General features: G+C 41.2%; 1 protein-coding gene across 1 annotated transcript in view; it reads left to right on the top strand.

Annotated features, from left to right (window-relative positions):
* MTUS2 (microtubule associated scaffold protein 2) overlaps positions 1–16,071 on the top strand; it is a 466,747-nt gene that overhangs the window by 435,330 nt on the left and 15,346 nt on the right. The window contains exon 10 of the mRNA XM_027835276.1: positions 12,149–12,222. Coding sequence (XP_027691077.1) covers positions 12,149–12,222 — 74 coding nt within the window. The remainder of the gene's footprint in view (positions 1–12,148; positions 12,223–16,071) is intronic.

Below are 16,071 nucleotides of genomic sequence, written 5' to 3'. Positions count from 1 at the left end.
ACAGAGTGGGTGGAGGGTCAGGAGTGCAGCCTGGAGAGGAATGAAGATGAGTGTGTGTGTGTGTGTAGGTAGACATTGTAAAATACCTCAATGCTGAGAAGTAATTACATAGAATGGTTTTGTCCAAAATATATAGCTAAATGTTCACATTTATTTCCATTCAAATTCAGATGTCTTGCACATTTTTTCTCTTTACTTCATTTGATTATTCTTTTCTTCTTTATGCTCCCCTCACTATCATACATGGCATTTGAAAGACAACCTTTGGGGTTTTTTTGTTTTGTTTTTGGTTTTTGTTTTTTAGGCAATTGGGGTTAAGTGACTTGCCTAGGGTCACACAGCTAGTAAGTGTCAAGTGTTTTTCTGAGGCCGCATTTGAACTCAGGTCCTCCTGACTTCAGGGCCGGTGCTCTATCCATTGTGCCACCTAGCTACCCTAAAAGACAACCCTTGTTGTGAAGCGAGATATAAGAATGAGATAATCTTTCCCCAGTTTCAGTCCAGTTGAACATCAGACCCACTATTGGCCTCTTCAGCATTCTACTTTCTATGTGGACCATATTCCTACTCCCAGAGGTCTTTGGAAGCCTCCCTATGGGGCTGACTCATTGTTTGTCTTTTGTTCTCAAAGAGGACCATGACATCAGGAAGGTGATGCCATGACATGCGAGTAAATTGGATTTAAGTGAGGCAGGGCTGTGCAAAGTCACCAGCCTCACTGTCTCCTCCAGAACCATCAGGATTGTGAGAAATAACTCATTCAGACTCAGGAGGGATGAAGTTAAAAGCCCAGCTTATTACGCAGTTGCAACTGTGGGTGTCCTATGGACTGGGGCACATTGTACCAACGCAGGAGTTCATTATTTATTCTAATCCCAGCTGCAAAGTCCCTCCTCTGTTTCTTCATTGGCTGAGTACTCCAGAGTACTCAGTTGTACACTCCAGAGTGTACAACTTTCCAGTATGCCTATTACACATTTACTCCTTAACATGTCGCTTCTCCTTCTTCATACATCCCATGTTCAGAAAATGGCATCTTAGTCCTCCTGAGGATGGAGAAGCTAATTATTTATAAGCCTATTAAGCATGCGCACTCTAAGCAAAGCTTAACCTTTGTCCTACTCACTAACTTCTATCAGCAAAACAAGATAAGACCAGCTTTCTTATTTTACATAGTTACTTTTAGCAGTTGTTTCAATTTTATGGAATCTTTTGTTCTGATTAACTGACATTCGTCAGCAAAACAACAGAAGAACTACTGTATCCTGTTTTACTTAGTTACTTCTTTAGCTGTTTGCTCCAAATTTATGGGAACAAACATTTTCCTTATATCTCTCATGGGTCCAATAGAGAGATATAGACCAGGATGACTGGAGATGGCTCCAGGTGCAGTGGAAGACCTTGGTCTTTTTAAGCTAAGGTCTTTCCCAGGTCTCACTGCCAGCCTGGAGACATTTTGCAGATGTCATTCCAACTGGAAAAACAGCACCATGTGATTTCTAAAGCTCCAGTCTTTTTAAATGCAGAGGACTTACTCCTGCTACACATATCTGGCAGGTACACTGCTTTTGAAGAGTGTCAGACCTCTGAGGATATACAAAAGAGGACCAGATAATTACTAACTCAGTCATCATCCAGTCCTTTTCTCAGCATCTCATAGACCTGCCGTGGGGAACTTTTCTTTCCTAAATGTCTTTTCTCTCATTTCTAAGAGCATGATTATTGGCACCACTCAGGTTTTACAAGAGCAATATCTGGTCAGAAAGAGGGGCCCTCTATTCAGACCCATATAGAAACTGCTAATGGATCCTTAGAATTGTCATTTCATCAGAGGGTGACTAGAATCCACAAATTTCATTTTGAAATACTTGTCTGGTAGGACCAAATATCAAATGGATTTTTTCCTTCTGTTGCCAGAGGATCTTTAGTAGTTTTCTCTAGTTCTTTCTTTCTCCCCAGGTATATTGCATTTTATCCACTGATCCCCTTGGTTGGATGGAAGATGTACTTCCTGTAAAGATAAATTCAATTTTACCTGCCACCCCCTAAATGGAAAATTTTATCTTCCGTCCTCTGTTGTAACAAAAGAAGAGAGTCCTGTGCAGAGGAACTTTGATACATCCTTGTTCTTATTAAAATCATGTATCCATGTTGTCTATTTTTCATTTCACACTTATCTGAACCTGTGCAGCCATATTCAGGTTTCCTGAGATCAAATCAGGTAAAGCATGACTAAGCGCTTACCTGTTTTGTTTTGTTTTTTTCCCCCCATTTGTTCTTCTTCCTGGATTTCTTCCTAAGCATTTCTATTATATATCCATTTAAAGCCCTTAACAGTCTGTCCTCAACCTACCTTTTCAGAATAATTTAATGTTATTCCCCCTCAGATATTCTGCATTCCACCCAGACTGGCTCACATACTGTTCCCCAGATACGACATTCCATCTCCACCCCCATGTCTTTTGCATGGGCTATGCCCCAGGCTTGGCATGCCTTCCTCCTTCACTTTTCCCCCTGGATTCCCTAACTCTTTTTCAGATGACTCCCAGGTACCAGTACCTGCATAAGGCCTTTCCTAATCTGTCCCCAACCATAATTGCTACCATCCTTCCTTCCCAACTGCTACTTTCTATTTACTTTGTGCACAGTTTACATTTATTTATAAGCAGACATTTTGTTTCCACCCTGAAAAATGTCAGCATCCTGAGTACCAGAGGAATTTTATTGTCATCTTTCTATTCCCAATGCCTGGGACATGATAAGGACATACATAATAAGGTGCATGTTGAATTGAACAGTATGGAATTGAAGTGTTAAGGAAGTTTATTTATGGAAAGAAAAATGCATTTTCAATTTTTAAAAATATCCATATTCATTTATATGTAAAAAGAAAAAGTATCTTTTAAAGTTTTTTTCCTCCCAATCTACTTGTCATGGTAGATTAAAAGTAATGTATTTTTAAACATTAATTTTTAAAACAGGCTTTTAACATTGAAATGGTTTTTTTGTTGTTAAGATGTTATTTTTAAAAATTAGGAGAACTGAATAAGGTACATTTCAGCCTTCATTTCAGGTACAGTCTAAACTAGGGGGAGAATTCTTGAATTTTTAAAAGAATGAAAAAAGAATAACAGCAGTCACAAAAGATAAAGTAGGTATTTTAATGACATGAAATTGGAAAGTTTTTTTTTTTCCACAAACAAAATCAACATGGCTGAGTTGAACATGGGATTAGTCAATTTAGGGGCAAGGAGAGAGAAGAATCTTTATATCCAATAGCTCTGATAAGGATATATTATCCTAGATGATATAGGGACCTAAGCAAAATATCTAATACCGACAGCCATTCCCTGATAGATGAGTGATCAAAGATTATGAGCAAATAGTTCTCAAAAGAGTTGCAAACTCTCAATAATCATACTAGAGAGTGCTCCAAATCACTAACAATTAGCAAAATAGAATATCACCTATGACAGCCTGCCTGTTCCTTTCTAGTACCCTCATCATGGGTGCTCCCAATGTAAGTATAGATTTTCCTCAGAAAAATAGGAAATTAGCATATAGGTTAGTACTTACTGATATTGTATTGGTCATCTCTTTTCTTTTAATAATAAGGTCATATATGTGTATTATACATACATACATCCATATATGATATGTACATATCTGTCTTCTCGTTTTCCAGACAACTTAAGAATTAATTGTTCAATCACTTCAAAATTATGTAGCCACCTGCATTAATGTCTTCTCTATATGCTTAGTCTCTAGGCCACCAGCTTTTCCCATATTTGTTTTCTTAAGTTCTCTATGAACACAGCCAGGCCTATAATGTTGAATCCAAAAAAGGTGACCCCACTGTTCTTAATGGTGAAAACTGTTTTTGATAAATATCTTTGTACATATTTTTCCCGTATTTCTTATATTTTTGTCCTTCTAGCTTTATCTTTAAATGTCCTCGGAATGACTTTGCTTAGTTGGGGCCCTTGCCAAATTTTTTTAAACTCTTTTTCCCCCTTTACTGTTTCTTGCTGTTTTGTAAGGTAAAACTGCTTATAATCTACTATCTCTCTCCATAAGATTTTATATATAAGTTTATATTCTGAAATAGCCTTGCCTTTGGCTGCCATACATCACCATGTATCTCCTTTAATCTTATTTCCATTTATAAAACCATAGCCATTTCTGATGTTGAACCATTTGATGGGGACAAACACTTTGGTGGTAAGAACATATTTTTTCAAGGTCTTCAGTAGCTATAGCTACTGAGAAAGCATACTATGTAGGCAGTTGCTATGTTCCATCTCCATGAGGGATAACTATGCCTTCCTAAAATAATGGCTGTAGATGCCAGGCTGATGGCAGGGCTGGTGATCTAGAGGGAGCTACTGTTTCCAGTGTTTTGGAGCTTTTACCTGACAGTCTTTGGTAGATGGTCAGCAGTTGGTGGTGATGGTGGCAGGAATGGCAACGTGGCCAAGGCGCCAATGCCGGGCTTAGGGATCCCTGCCTTCCCTGAAGTCTGAAGAGAAGTAATAGCCTGGGTAGAGGGGGAGTGGTTTGACACGCTTAGCGCGTGATGCTTCTTGTCACTCCTTCAAGGTGACTTGCTGCTTCAGCTGGGCTCAAGTCTCTGCCTCAGCAGTAGCAAGTGGTCAACACTACAGTTGACTAAGCAGTTGGTCAACATTTGGTGTTAGTGGTAATGAAGGTGGCAGACCGCTTCTCAATAGGAGTTGCTCTCCTGGACAATGGCTGTCAACGGGGCTGGTATGCTAGAAGTCAATGCCATTTCCGAGTCTCTTGGGCTCATCGTCCTGGACAGACTCCACTGGGGTCTGAGGAGAGGCGGCGGTGGAGATGGTTTGAACTTCCTAGTACATGCCACTTCCTGTCTCTCCCTCAGAGTTACTTATTCCTTCCAATAGGTCAGACGTTTGCTAAGGCAGTTCTTTTGGATATTTTGGTCTCCTTAATATAAAAACTAATTTACAACCATTAAACTTTTGTGTGAAATTGTCATAGTCATATTCCACCATCTGTCGAAGCTATCATGCCATTAGCCTTTCCACTGCATTGCTTTTCTCTACCTGGACTAAACTTCCAGAAACTATATCCCTAGTCACCAGAGAAGTTAAATCAGCTTTAACTTTGAAACTTCCGTCCTGGCACTGAGCTGTCTTGATTAATGAATGTGTGTGGGCAAATTCACCCATCCATTGTATCTAACTAGTTAGTTTCAAGACACCCATCAGCTACTGCTGCATGTGTCTCCTGCACGGCCCCCACTCACGCAGTCCTTTTCCACTTTCCACTTTCCACTTCTGGGCACAATAATCAAATCAATACCGTTGTTTGTGGGAAGTTTATGAAAGTTGACTTCCTACAGGTCAACTTGAAATCCCTGTGACTCTCCAGACCAAAACTTCCTTTGCTGGCTAACACTGTCCTATATGTATTGCCTCCCTCATTCAGATAGGAGCCTCTTGAGGACAAAGACTGTCTCGCCTTTGTATTTTTATCCCTACTGCTTAGCACTATGCCTGACACATGGAAAGCACTTAAATGCTTTTCATTCATTTTTCAGTGTCAATAGCTTATCTAAATTGGTCAGGTAGGCACTATACAAATGAATGTCATATTTTTTTTCTTGTTCTTATTTTCCTGGCTTTCCACTGATTTTTATCTTTACCCTAACAAGTCAGTAGTCTACACAGGCACATTATAGTTGCATTAGCAACAAGCTGTTTTCTGTCTTTTCCAAGTTTAATTCCATTTTTTTTTTGTGATGTTATTCAATATTTGCTATATGAAGCATTTCTGATTCTTTTCTCAGAGAAAGTATTCATGGTGTGGATAGTTGTGAAGCTTTTGTGTAGTTTACAGGCCTTTGGCCTCTTTTGTTCCTAACTTCTGAACCATACCTTCCAATGTGCTTTTTGCCATCCTCACCCTTTCCTACCTTTGCATTGAAGTCACCAAAGTATCAAAGTAGATGTTGCTTTAATTTGTAGGAATCTTGTCATGTTCCTTGCAGAATTTCGGTATCTTTCTTCTTCTACAACAACAGATTTTGGTACATAGGCTGCAAATATTTTCATGGTAATCTTTCTGCAAATATTTGTCAGGAGCCCTGCAATGCAGGATGACTACATGAGTATATGAAATCGTATTTCACTCCATATGGAGGAGAACCTGTGAGCCGTCCTTGCATTTAGCTGGAACTTCCTCCTGTCTTTTTACTCCATTTATATTCAAAATGTTAAGATTGATAACACCCAGCTCCTCGTGTAGAATGTTCACTCATACAGCACTGGACAAGGAGCTCACATTTAGAGTATCAGCAGCTACATTAATACCTATAGATAGTCTAAAAATCCATCTTTAACATCTCCTGCTTCTTTTTCTGTCACTATGCCACTGTCACGACAAGCAGAAGCGGGCCACAAAGAACCAAGGGCTGGATTGTATCTCCTTTTCAAGAGTTTGAGTGGTAGAAGAATTCATTACCTAGTTGTCAGCCTCCTGGAGCTGAGCCTCTGCCTATTTAACTAGGCTAGTTCTTGGAAAACAGACCTATCCTGTTGCCAGGGCTGGACTTGAACTCTTTCTAAGCTGGAAGAACCTTCAAAAACCCATGGTCATCTTCACATAACAGTGAAGCAATGCTACAGGATTTCTCAATAGTAGAACATCAAAAGTGCCAATGAATCAAAATCACAGGCACAAGCTACAGTCATGTGATGGGTGCAAGAGGACAGTTGCCTATTCCAGTGATGACCTAGGCCTAAGAAGTGGCATAAGAGGTATTATTGAGGAAATAAACATAGAGTAAGGATTAGAAAAGGAGGTGGATGGACCTTTTATGAAATAAGAGTGAGAGATAACATGTGAACAGCCTAAGTTACTCTATGAAATCTTTTAAAGATAATGAGTTGCTATCCACTCAGTCTACATTAGCTCATAGAGTTAAGATTCTTCTGGAACTCTCCATATTATCATTTTTAATGACACAATAATATTCCATTACATTCATTTAGCAAGATACGTTTGCCATTCCTTAGTAGGTGGGCAACTCCTTAGTTTCCAGTTATAGGTTACTATGAAAGGAGCTGCTATAAATATTTTGTATATGTGTGTATGTGTATCTCCTTTGCCTCTTTCTTTGATCTCTTTGTGGTTAGTACTTAACTCATAAGACCCCATCATTATGCTCGCTGCTTATTATCAGGTAGTAGTCTTAATATGCTATTAGCAAAGGTATTTACCACGATGATATAGAGAAGATAGTAGTTTAAAAATGTTCCTTCAAACTCTCTCAGTTCCCAGTTCCTCAGCCTCCAAAATCCTATGACCTACTCCTTTACCCCACCTCAACCATAGGAAGGAGGGCACTTCCTATGGAAGGAGGGTCACACATGAATTTCACCCTTACCCACAAGTGATCCACCACTGTGCCCTGTCATCACCATGCTTCAGCTGCCTTCTCCCTCCATTCCTCTTCTTCCACTGGTGAGTTCACCCTGAAACCTCCTTTTTGAGGAAGGGCCTAAAATCAGTCATCTTTCATTCTCCCCATTTTCAACTCCTCCATTAGAATGCAATCTCTTTTAAAACAAAGACTAGCTTTCTTTTTTGCTTGTATTTGTATCCCTAGCATTTAGAATAGTTCCTGTAAATGCTTAATAAGTACTTAAGTACTTAAGTAAATACTTAATAAAGACTTATTCATTTGACTTAACTTGGTTTCCATTTCTCAATTAGAAACTGTGATATTCCCCTATTTGACTATAACCTCCTATCATTCCACCTCCTCATATGCCTCATACCACCTAACCCTATTTTTTATCTTCATCAAGATCTCCAAGCCCTCCATCCCTCAGTACTTTCTCAGGTAATTACCCCTGTTCTAACTTCACTTTCCTCCCTAATCAGATTCGTCCCAATTGTTAGGCATTTCAACTTTACATTGTCCTCTGATCTTAAATCCCTTGCCTTCTTGCCCTGTTACCACTCATCTACCAAAACACAGCTGTGGATTACTTCCACCATCTGCCTTCTCCATTTCTTTTCATGAGCCACTGAATGCTACTTAGGGAAATCTCACAACCCTGCTGACTAGTACATTACAAATTCATGTTATCTAACCTCAACTGAGCCCTAACTGCAACAGGGAAGTCTTTTTACTCCTCCTAATTTATTCCTTATCTCATTTTCCTCAAGAGATAGTTCAAAACTTGTCTTCCCAAATGCCTCACCATCTTTCAGCTGAGAACCTTGCCTCTTACTTTACTGAGAAATTTGAGAGCATTTGATATGAGCTTCCTCTTTCCACTCCCTTTCTCCCAGTCTCTGACAGAAATGGCCCTTTATGCCAGACCAACCCCTCTCCATGTTCACTTGCTCCCATCCCTCCCGTCTTCTCCAGTAGATCACATCACCAATCATATCCCATCTCTCTAATCTTCATCCTCTCCCCATCTCCTAGGTACTTCTTTACTGTTTTCAAACATGCCCAGGTCTCCCCTATTCTTAAAATACTTTCACTCGATCCAGCCATCCTTTCAAATTACTACCTTATATCTCTTCTCGTTTTCTCAGCCAAATTCCTTGGAAAAGTTGTTTTCACTTGTTGCCTCTCCTTCCTCTCATTCACTCCTCAACTCTGCAATTTGACTTAACGAGTTCGTCGCTCAACTGAAACTGCTTCTCCAAAGATGTCCTTATTGTCAAATCTGATGGTCTTCTCTTTGTTCTAATCCTTCTTGACCTGGCTTCTACATTTGCCATGGTTGACCAACCACTCCTCCTGGATACTTCCTTTCTGGGTTTTTGTGGCACCACTGTCTTGGTTATTCTACCCGCCTGACCACTCCTCCGTCTTTTTTGCTGACTGGCTTATCAGCCATATTATACTCCCTAAATGTGGGTGTTCCCAAGCTTCTATCCTAGGCCCTTTCCTCTCTCTGTCTCTCTGTCTCTGTCTCTGTCTCTGTCTCTCTCTCATCATCATCATCATCATCATCTCTTCATCATCATCCTCTCCCATGAATTTAACTATCATTTTTATTCATATCAGCTTTAGTACCACATCACCAATTGCCTATCAGATATTTTATCCTAGATGTCTAGGAAACACCTCAAAATCAACATGTTAAAAACTTAACTCATCTTTCTATCCAAACCCTTTCCTCTTTCACAGTTCCCTATCTCTGGATGAAAGGCACCCACATTTATAACCTAGGGATTATCCTAAACTTCTGGTTCTCCCTCAGCCAATCAGTTTCCGAATCTTACCCTTTTCATCGTCATAACCTCTCATACCCAAGCCCATATCTCTACTCATACGGTTACTACCTTAGTTCGGACCCTCGTCACCTCTTGCCTCTATTCTTATAACAGCCTCCTAGATGGTCTCCCTAGCCTGTCCTTCACACTGCTGCTAAAGTTGTTTTTGTTAAACTTGTCTATGACCTTGCAAGTTCAATCAATGGTAGTCTCTTCCTCTGACTTCTAAGTTAATATACACATTTATGTTTAGCTTTTAAGCGCTATGCAACCCAGAGCCAACCTATCTTTTTAACACCATTGGACATTACTTCCCCTCCCGTTTCAGTGATCTAGCCAGACTGTGCGCTCTGTTTCTCATACGCGGCACTTCATGTACCACCGCCATGCTTTTTTACTGGCCGTCTCCATGCTTGGAATGCGCTGTCTTCTCACCTCTGCTTCTCACTTTCTTTAAGATGCAGCTCAAGCAACATCTTCTGCATAAAGCCCTGGTCCTCCCAGCTGCTAGTGCCCTCCTTCCTCTAAGCACTTTTTTTAAGTACAGAACAATGCATACCTTATCAGATATGGCCAATACATTGACTTGCTAAACTATTTCTTTGTTACAAAGGAAAGTTCTAGAGGTTGTTATTGGTTGATGGGTGGGATAGTGATCTCATTTATTAAAGAACAAAAGAAAAAAATCCTCCAGTTCAGAAAAAGGGATTGTTCTAAGGTCAGAGAGGCCAGAAAACAGAGGGATGGATAGGACCACAAAGTGTGTCATCACCCTACTCAAGCAAAGATTCAATTTTAAGATGCTTCCACCAGGGGAAAGGACCAGCTGAACCTTCTTTATAGTGTTTCGAACAATTGTTCTCAGTGGGCAAGCACTAGGAAGGGAAATCTCTGTTTTAGACATACTCGCTATGGAGTGGAAGAACAGCAACTGAGAGGCAGAAATAGTGTGTCAGAATGCCATGTTAGGTGATGAAGTGGTACGCTACAGCACCCAAACACAGAACAACACCAAAGAAGACACAAGTACTTGGTATTGGGTTAAAGATTTTCAGGTGTCGACATGGAATTTTCTTTTCAGAAGGGGCTTTGAATTCATTTGAAAATGTCTTGTTATGAAGTGGTTTTCTGAAAAGACAAATTTGGAACAATGTGATGAGCCTGACTACAGCTTATTTGTTTCTGGCTTTTCGTTTGGATGGCCCTTGTTTGATGGGCCCCAGTATGTGGAAGCCCAACAGCTCCATTGTGACTAATGAAGGTTCTTTCCTCTGTCGCCTTGTCCAAAGCTATTAAATTATATATGGTGTCAAGTCAACATGCATGATTTTAGCTACAATCTGTCATTTGGGAGTTGATGATACTTCTCAATGCCTGTTTCCAAATACAAGAAAGGGATTTCTGTGAAACATGCTGAGGAGAGCTCTGATGATAGATGATTTTTTTTTCCCCAAATGTAAATCCACTTTCCAGTGCATTTTGTGACTTCTCTTCTGGACACAGGACTTCCTCCAGCTTTAGTCAGAATATGTGGATTCATGTAAAACCTCACAGTTCTTCCTAATTGCAGACCATGCTAGGAAGAAATGTAATTAATAGCTGCTCCCAGGCAGTAGTCTGCTCTGAGCATAGGGTCTGGACTGATTAATGAGAGCTTTCCTCTCATCAGTTAGAACATGAAAACAAATTGCTTGCATAGTCAGAATGAGAAAGGCTTAACCCTGACTAATGAGACTCTTCCTGTCTGGAGGAAAATGACTGCCCATCTTCTTAATCACACTTACATGACATTACTTTTTGCCCAGCTTCTACAAATTATTACTGTGTTGACACTGGCCCACTGAGAACAATTGTTCCAAACACTATAAAGAGGGTTCAGCTGGTCCTTTCCCCTGGTGGAAGCATCTTAAAATTGAATCTTTGCTTGAGTAGGGTGATGACACACTTTGCGGTCCTATCCATCCCTCTGTTTTCTGGCCTCTCTGACCTTAGAACAATCCCTTTTTCTGAACTGGAGGATTTTTTTTCTTTTGTTCCTTAATAAATGAGATCACTATCCCACCCATCAACCAATAACAACCTCTAGAACTTTCCTTTGTAACAAAGAAATAGTTTAGCAAGCCAATATATTGGCCATATCTGATAAAATATGCATCATCCTGTACTTAAAATCCATCACCTCTCTACTAAGGGGAGGGAGGTATGCTTTACTGCTGGTCCTCTGAATGATTACTGTAATGATCAGAGCGCTGATGTCTTTCAGTGTTTTGAGAAGAGTCATTCTTTGGAGTTATTCTAACCCAGGAAGAAAAAGGGAATTAGAAACTGGGGAAGAAAAGCTAAGCCATGTGACTAGTCCATTGTAAGGAAAGACTTGAGAACTGGGTCAACTCTGACTATGATAGTGAATGCTAGAAGTTTGCTTCTCTTCCTTCAGAGGACAGCTGTCAGATGACCTCTTGTTGAAGGCAATGGCATTGCAAAGGCAAGTCACAACTCAGTAATGATATGTAAATTTATGGAAATAGAAGCAGCAAGGCACAGTGGAAAGAGTGGTCCTGGATTTGAATCCCTGTTCTACTACTGGGACTTTGTGCAAGTCAGTTGACCTCTACCTACCCTTGTGACTTGGGGCAAATCTCTGACCTTTGTTTCCTCACCTGTATAGTGGTCCCTTCCAATATTGTGACCCTGTGCCCCGAGCCAGGCACTCGGTACCCTAATTCTCATGAATACTGGACTCACTTGCCTATAGTCACTGTTGTCCTCACCTGAGTGAGGAAGAAGCTACCCTTACTCTTATGGTTTCTGTCAATATTGGGCAGGAGAACAATTTAACAATGTGTTTTTTTCTTCTCCCTAGAACTGATGTCTGCCCATGAGCTTGAAAAGAAGGAATTGGAAGACGGTTTTGAAAAACTGCGGTTGTCGCTCCAGGTTAATACTTTCATTATCTACTTACTGCAGCTGGGGAAGTGTCAGCATCATTACCATCATCAAACATTCAGTGAGCATCGACAGGATATAGGGCACTGTGCTAGGCAAAGAAGATACAAAGAGGCATAAGCCCTTTCCCTTCAAGGAACTTGTATCCGACTTGGGAAAATAGAACGGGTGGGAGACGAATGGGATCATACATAGCATATGCTAAATGCTAAGTGTTGTAGAATAAGCAGTAAGTGTTAGGGGCATTCAGAGGAAGACGTGATTTCTGAATGTGAAAGTGCTCAAGAAGAGTTCAGGGCATGATGAGAATAGTGAACAATTTGGCATTGTCTGTGGGAGTGATAGAAGAGGAGGAGTGTGGCCAGATTAAGTTAGAGGGATAAGTAGGAGTCCAACTGTGAAAGACCCCAAATGATAGGTTAAAAAATGTCAGCTTTATTCTATGGGCAATGAGGAGTCATAAACTATATAGAAGGACAAAAATTGATATCTCTATAAGATTAATCTGGCAGCACTATATAGTGTAGAATGGACTGGACAGGGGAGACTGGAAGCAGAGAATTAATTAGGACACTACTGCGCTAGTCCTGAATTGATTAGAAACTGGCCCAGATGATAGCAGTGGTAAAGGGTTTGGAATCAAAATACTTGAGTTCAAATCCAGACTCTGCTGACTTACTGGTAGTGGACCTCATTTTGTGGACCTGGGCCTCATTTTCTTCATCTATAAAATGAAGCTGTTAAACCAGGGGTGGGGGACCTGTGGCCTCAAGGACATGTGTGGCCTTCTAGGTCCTGAAGTGTGGTCCTCTGACTGAATCCAGACTTCACAGAACAAATCCCCATAATAAAAGGATTTGTTCTGTAAAAGTCGGACTCAGTCAAAGGACCATACTTGAGGACCTAGAGGGCCACATGTAACCTCAAGGCCACAAGTTCCCCATACCTGGGTTAAACTATATTGCCTCTAATGACCCATCTAGTTCTAGATTAGTAATCCTAAAGAAAGAAAAAGTCGGTAGGAACTAATGATTAAGTGGATATTGAAGAAGGAGGAAAGAAAAGAGTCAAGGATGAACCAGATGTTTTAAGCCTGAGTGACTGGAGCATGCTAGACATGGGGAGATATGGAGAGGGAGCCAACTTAGTGGCGGAGATGTGTTTGGTTTAGATGGGGCGAGTTTGAAGTGTATAGTACAACAGTTTTAAATGAACCGGACTTCTCGGGAGGTAGAGAGTCTCCCCATCACTGGTTATCTTCGAGCAAAGAACTGGATGGTCACTTGCCAGGTACGTTGAACATAGACTTCTTTGGGTATATATGTTGTATTAGCTGGCCACCGAGGTTGCTCCACCTATGAAATTCTGTGATCTGATGAAATGTCTAGTTGGCAGTGGGAAAGATGGCGCTAGAGATAGAGACGAGGGAGCTAGTAGTCTAGAGGGGATTATTGGAGCTGTGAGAATAGACAAGATCTCCCAGAGCCAAGGGAGACGAATTTGAGAAAGAAAACGTAAGAGGCCTGCGGACAGAGCTTTAAGGATGCCACACTTAGCTGGGGGGAAGAAGGAGGAGGAGGACACCAGAGTAGAGACGGTCAGAGAGGTGGGAGAAAAACCAAGAGTATCACACAGCAAATAAGAAAAGGGTTTTGCTGTGAGAACCTTTTAAGAGGGTTACGGTTTTGCTTCATTACCTCTAGCAGGCTTCTTATTCCCTGCTGGCCCCTGCCATAGGTGTTTGCAGTTTGGAGATATATTCCCCTCATTGCTCATAGCTACTCACTGAATCAGCAGCGGCTCAGAATGCCCGCTGCCTCCTGACACCTAGCCCTGCTGAGACCAACACAGTTGGCCAAGGCTGTCCTCCCTTTCTGGCCCAGATAGTTGCTTTTCCTGTTATTTCCCACGCCTCTCCTGTATGCTCAGCAAAGAAGGAAAGCTCAGTTGTGAGCTGTTTAATAGAATGATTTTTTTAGGCTGCATTGTTTAGGGCCAGCTGTGACAGTTAAGCAAAAAGCATACTTTATTATAGCGAGTAAACGAAAGGGGAAAGAGGCAGAAGAGGCCCTGAGTCTTCAGCTCTGCCCCCCTCCCAGGGGCCAAAGGTCCACGTCCTAGGGCCCAACTGAAAAAGCGTGACTTCATCCACAAAAAAGGAGTGTTAGTTGGACCAGTTGTTCTCCAAGACCTCTTCCAGCTTGAAGTCCTCTGATGCTGTGCTGACATACTCAGCTATGCTGCCTGATTTGCTCCTGGAGGGAAGAAGCAGGGTTTGGTGGCCACATGCTTTTCCAGTCCCCTGCCTTCCAGAGATACAGGCTCAGTGCATCTCCTAAATGAGTACTGTAGGGAAAGCATGTCGATCATGAGGGAACTGTCGGTGGAACTCCCATTAGGGTGGTGTCCCCCTTCCTGTTACTAAGTGGGACAGCCGGGGGGACAGCTGGAAAGAACATCAGGCCTGGAGTCTGGAAGACCTGAATTCAAATTTAACCTCTGACACTTACTAGCTGTATGGCCCTGGGCAAGTCACTTAACCTCTGTCTCTCTCAGTTTTCTCATCTGCAAAATAGAGATAATAACAGCATCTAGACCTCACAAGGTTGTTGTGAGAATCAAATGAGATAATATTTGTAAAGTGCTTAGCACAGTTCCTGGCACATAGTTTTGTTGTTGTTCAGTCATTTCAGTCCTGTCCAACTCTTCGTGATCCCATTTGGGGTTTTCTTGGCAAAGTTACTACAGTGGTTTACCTTTTCCTTCTCCAGCTCATTTTACAGATGAGGAAACTGAGGCAAACAGGGTTAAGTGACTTGCCCAGGGTCACACAGCTAGTAAGTGTCTGAGGCTGGATTTAAACTCAGGAAGATGAGTCTTCCTGACTCTAGGCCCTGGCACATAGCAGGGTCTATATAAGAATTAGCTAACGATTACTATTTTTATATGTGGGAAGCTGAGTCAGAACAAGTTTATTTATAAAGTGTGTGACTCTAGACAAATCACTTAGCCTCTCTGGGCCCCAATAAACTTTCTATGATTCTTAAGTTTCTGATCTGCATCAGTGGAGGCCATATCAAATCCAGGAATTCCCTACATAAATGAAATTAGGACTCCATCTTCTCCTCCCCCCCAAAAAAGGTACACCCAAGTCTTAGAATTTTATTTTTACTGTAACCGTAATGCATAGATAGCATTTTCTCCTTTTTCTCCACATGAATGTGGTGTGGTAGAAAGAATGCTAATAACCTTAGAGTCAAAAGAGACCTGGTCTCATAGGATCAGAGATCAAGAGCTGGAAGGGACCACCTCTTCCCAGCCCTTCATTTTTCAGATGAGGGAACAAAACCAGTGAATTGATGGGACTTGCCTGAAGCCACATAAATATTTAGCATCAGGGGTAGGATTTGAACCTAGGTCCTCTGACTCAAGAACTAATTGGCCTTCCACTCTGCCAGAGTTCAGATCCTGTCTCCTCGCAGACTTGCAAGTCACTTAACTTCTCTGAGCCTCAGTTTCCTCATCTGTAAAATGGAAGTAATACCACCTGAAGCACCCACCTCACCTAGCTGTTATAAAGATCCTACGAAATAATGTGTGCCAAGTAAATTGCAAAGCCTCACTGCACTATAAATCCCAGCTATTGTCAAAAAGTTATTATTAGGAAATAAGTGGATTATTTTCCATTGTTGATTTTCATTGGTGAAAAAAAAAATTATGTTGGCTGTCCTGGCCAGAGATAAATGCAGGATCATGGAAAGAGTCAGCATCATCTGCCGTCAGATGCACTGATACTGACAAATCCTAAAATGAGAAACTGCTCCAGCAAATTGCCTGCTG

Source organism: Vombatus ursinus, unplaced genomic scaffold (assembly GCF_900497805.2).
Source record: "Vombatus ursinus unplaced genomic scaffold, bare-nosed wombat genome assembly UNPS02014813.1, whole genome shotgun sequence".
Classification (NCBI taxonomy): domain Eukaryota; kingdom Metazoa; phylum Chordata; class Mammalia; order Diprotodontia; family Vombatidae; genus Vombatus; species Vombatus ursinus.
The sequence above is the reverse complement of the archived record's forward strand: the minus strand, read 5'-3'. Positions and strand labels throughout refer to the sequence as shown.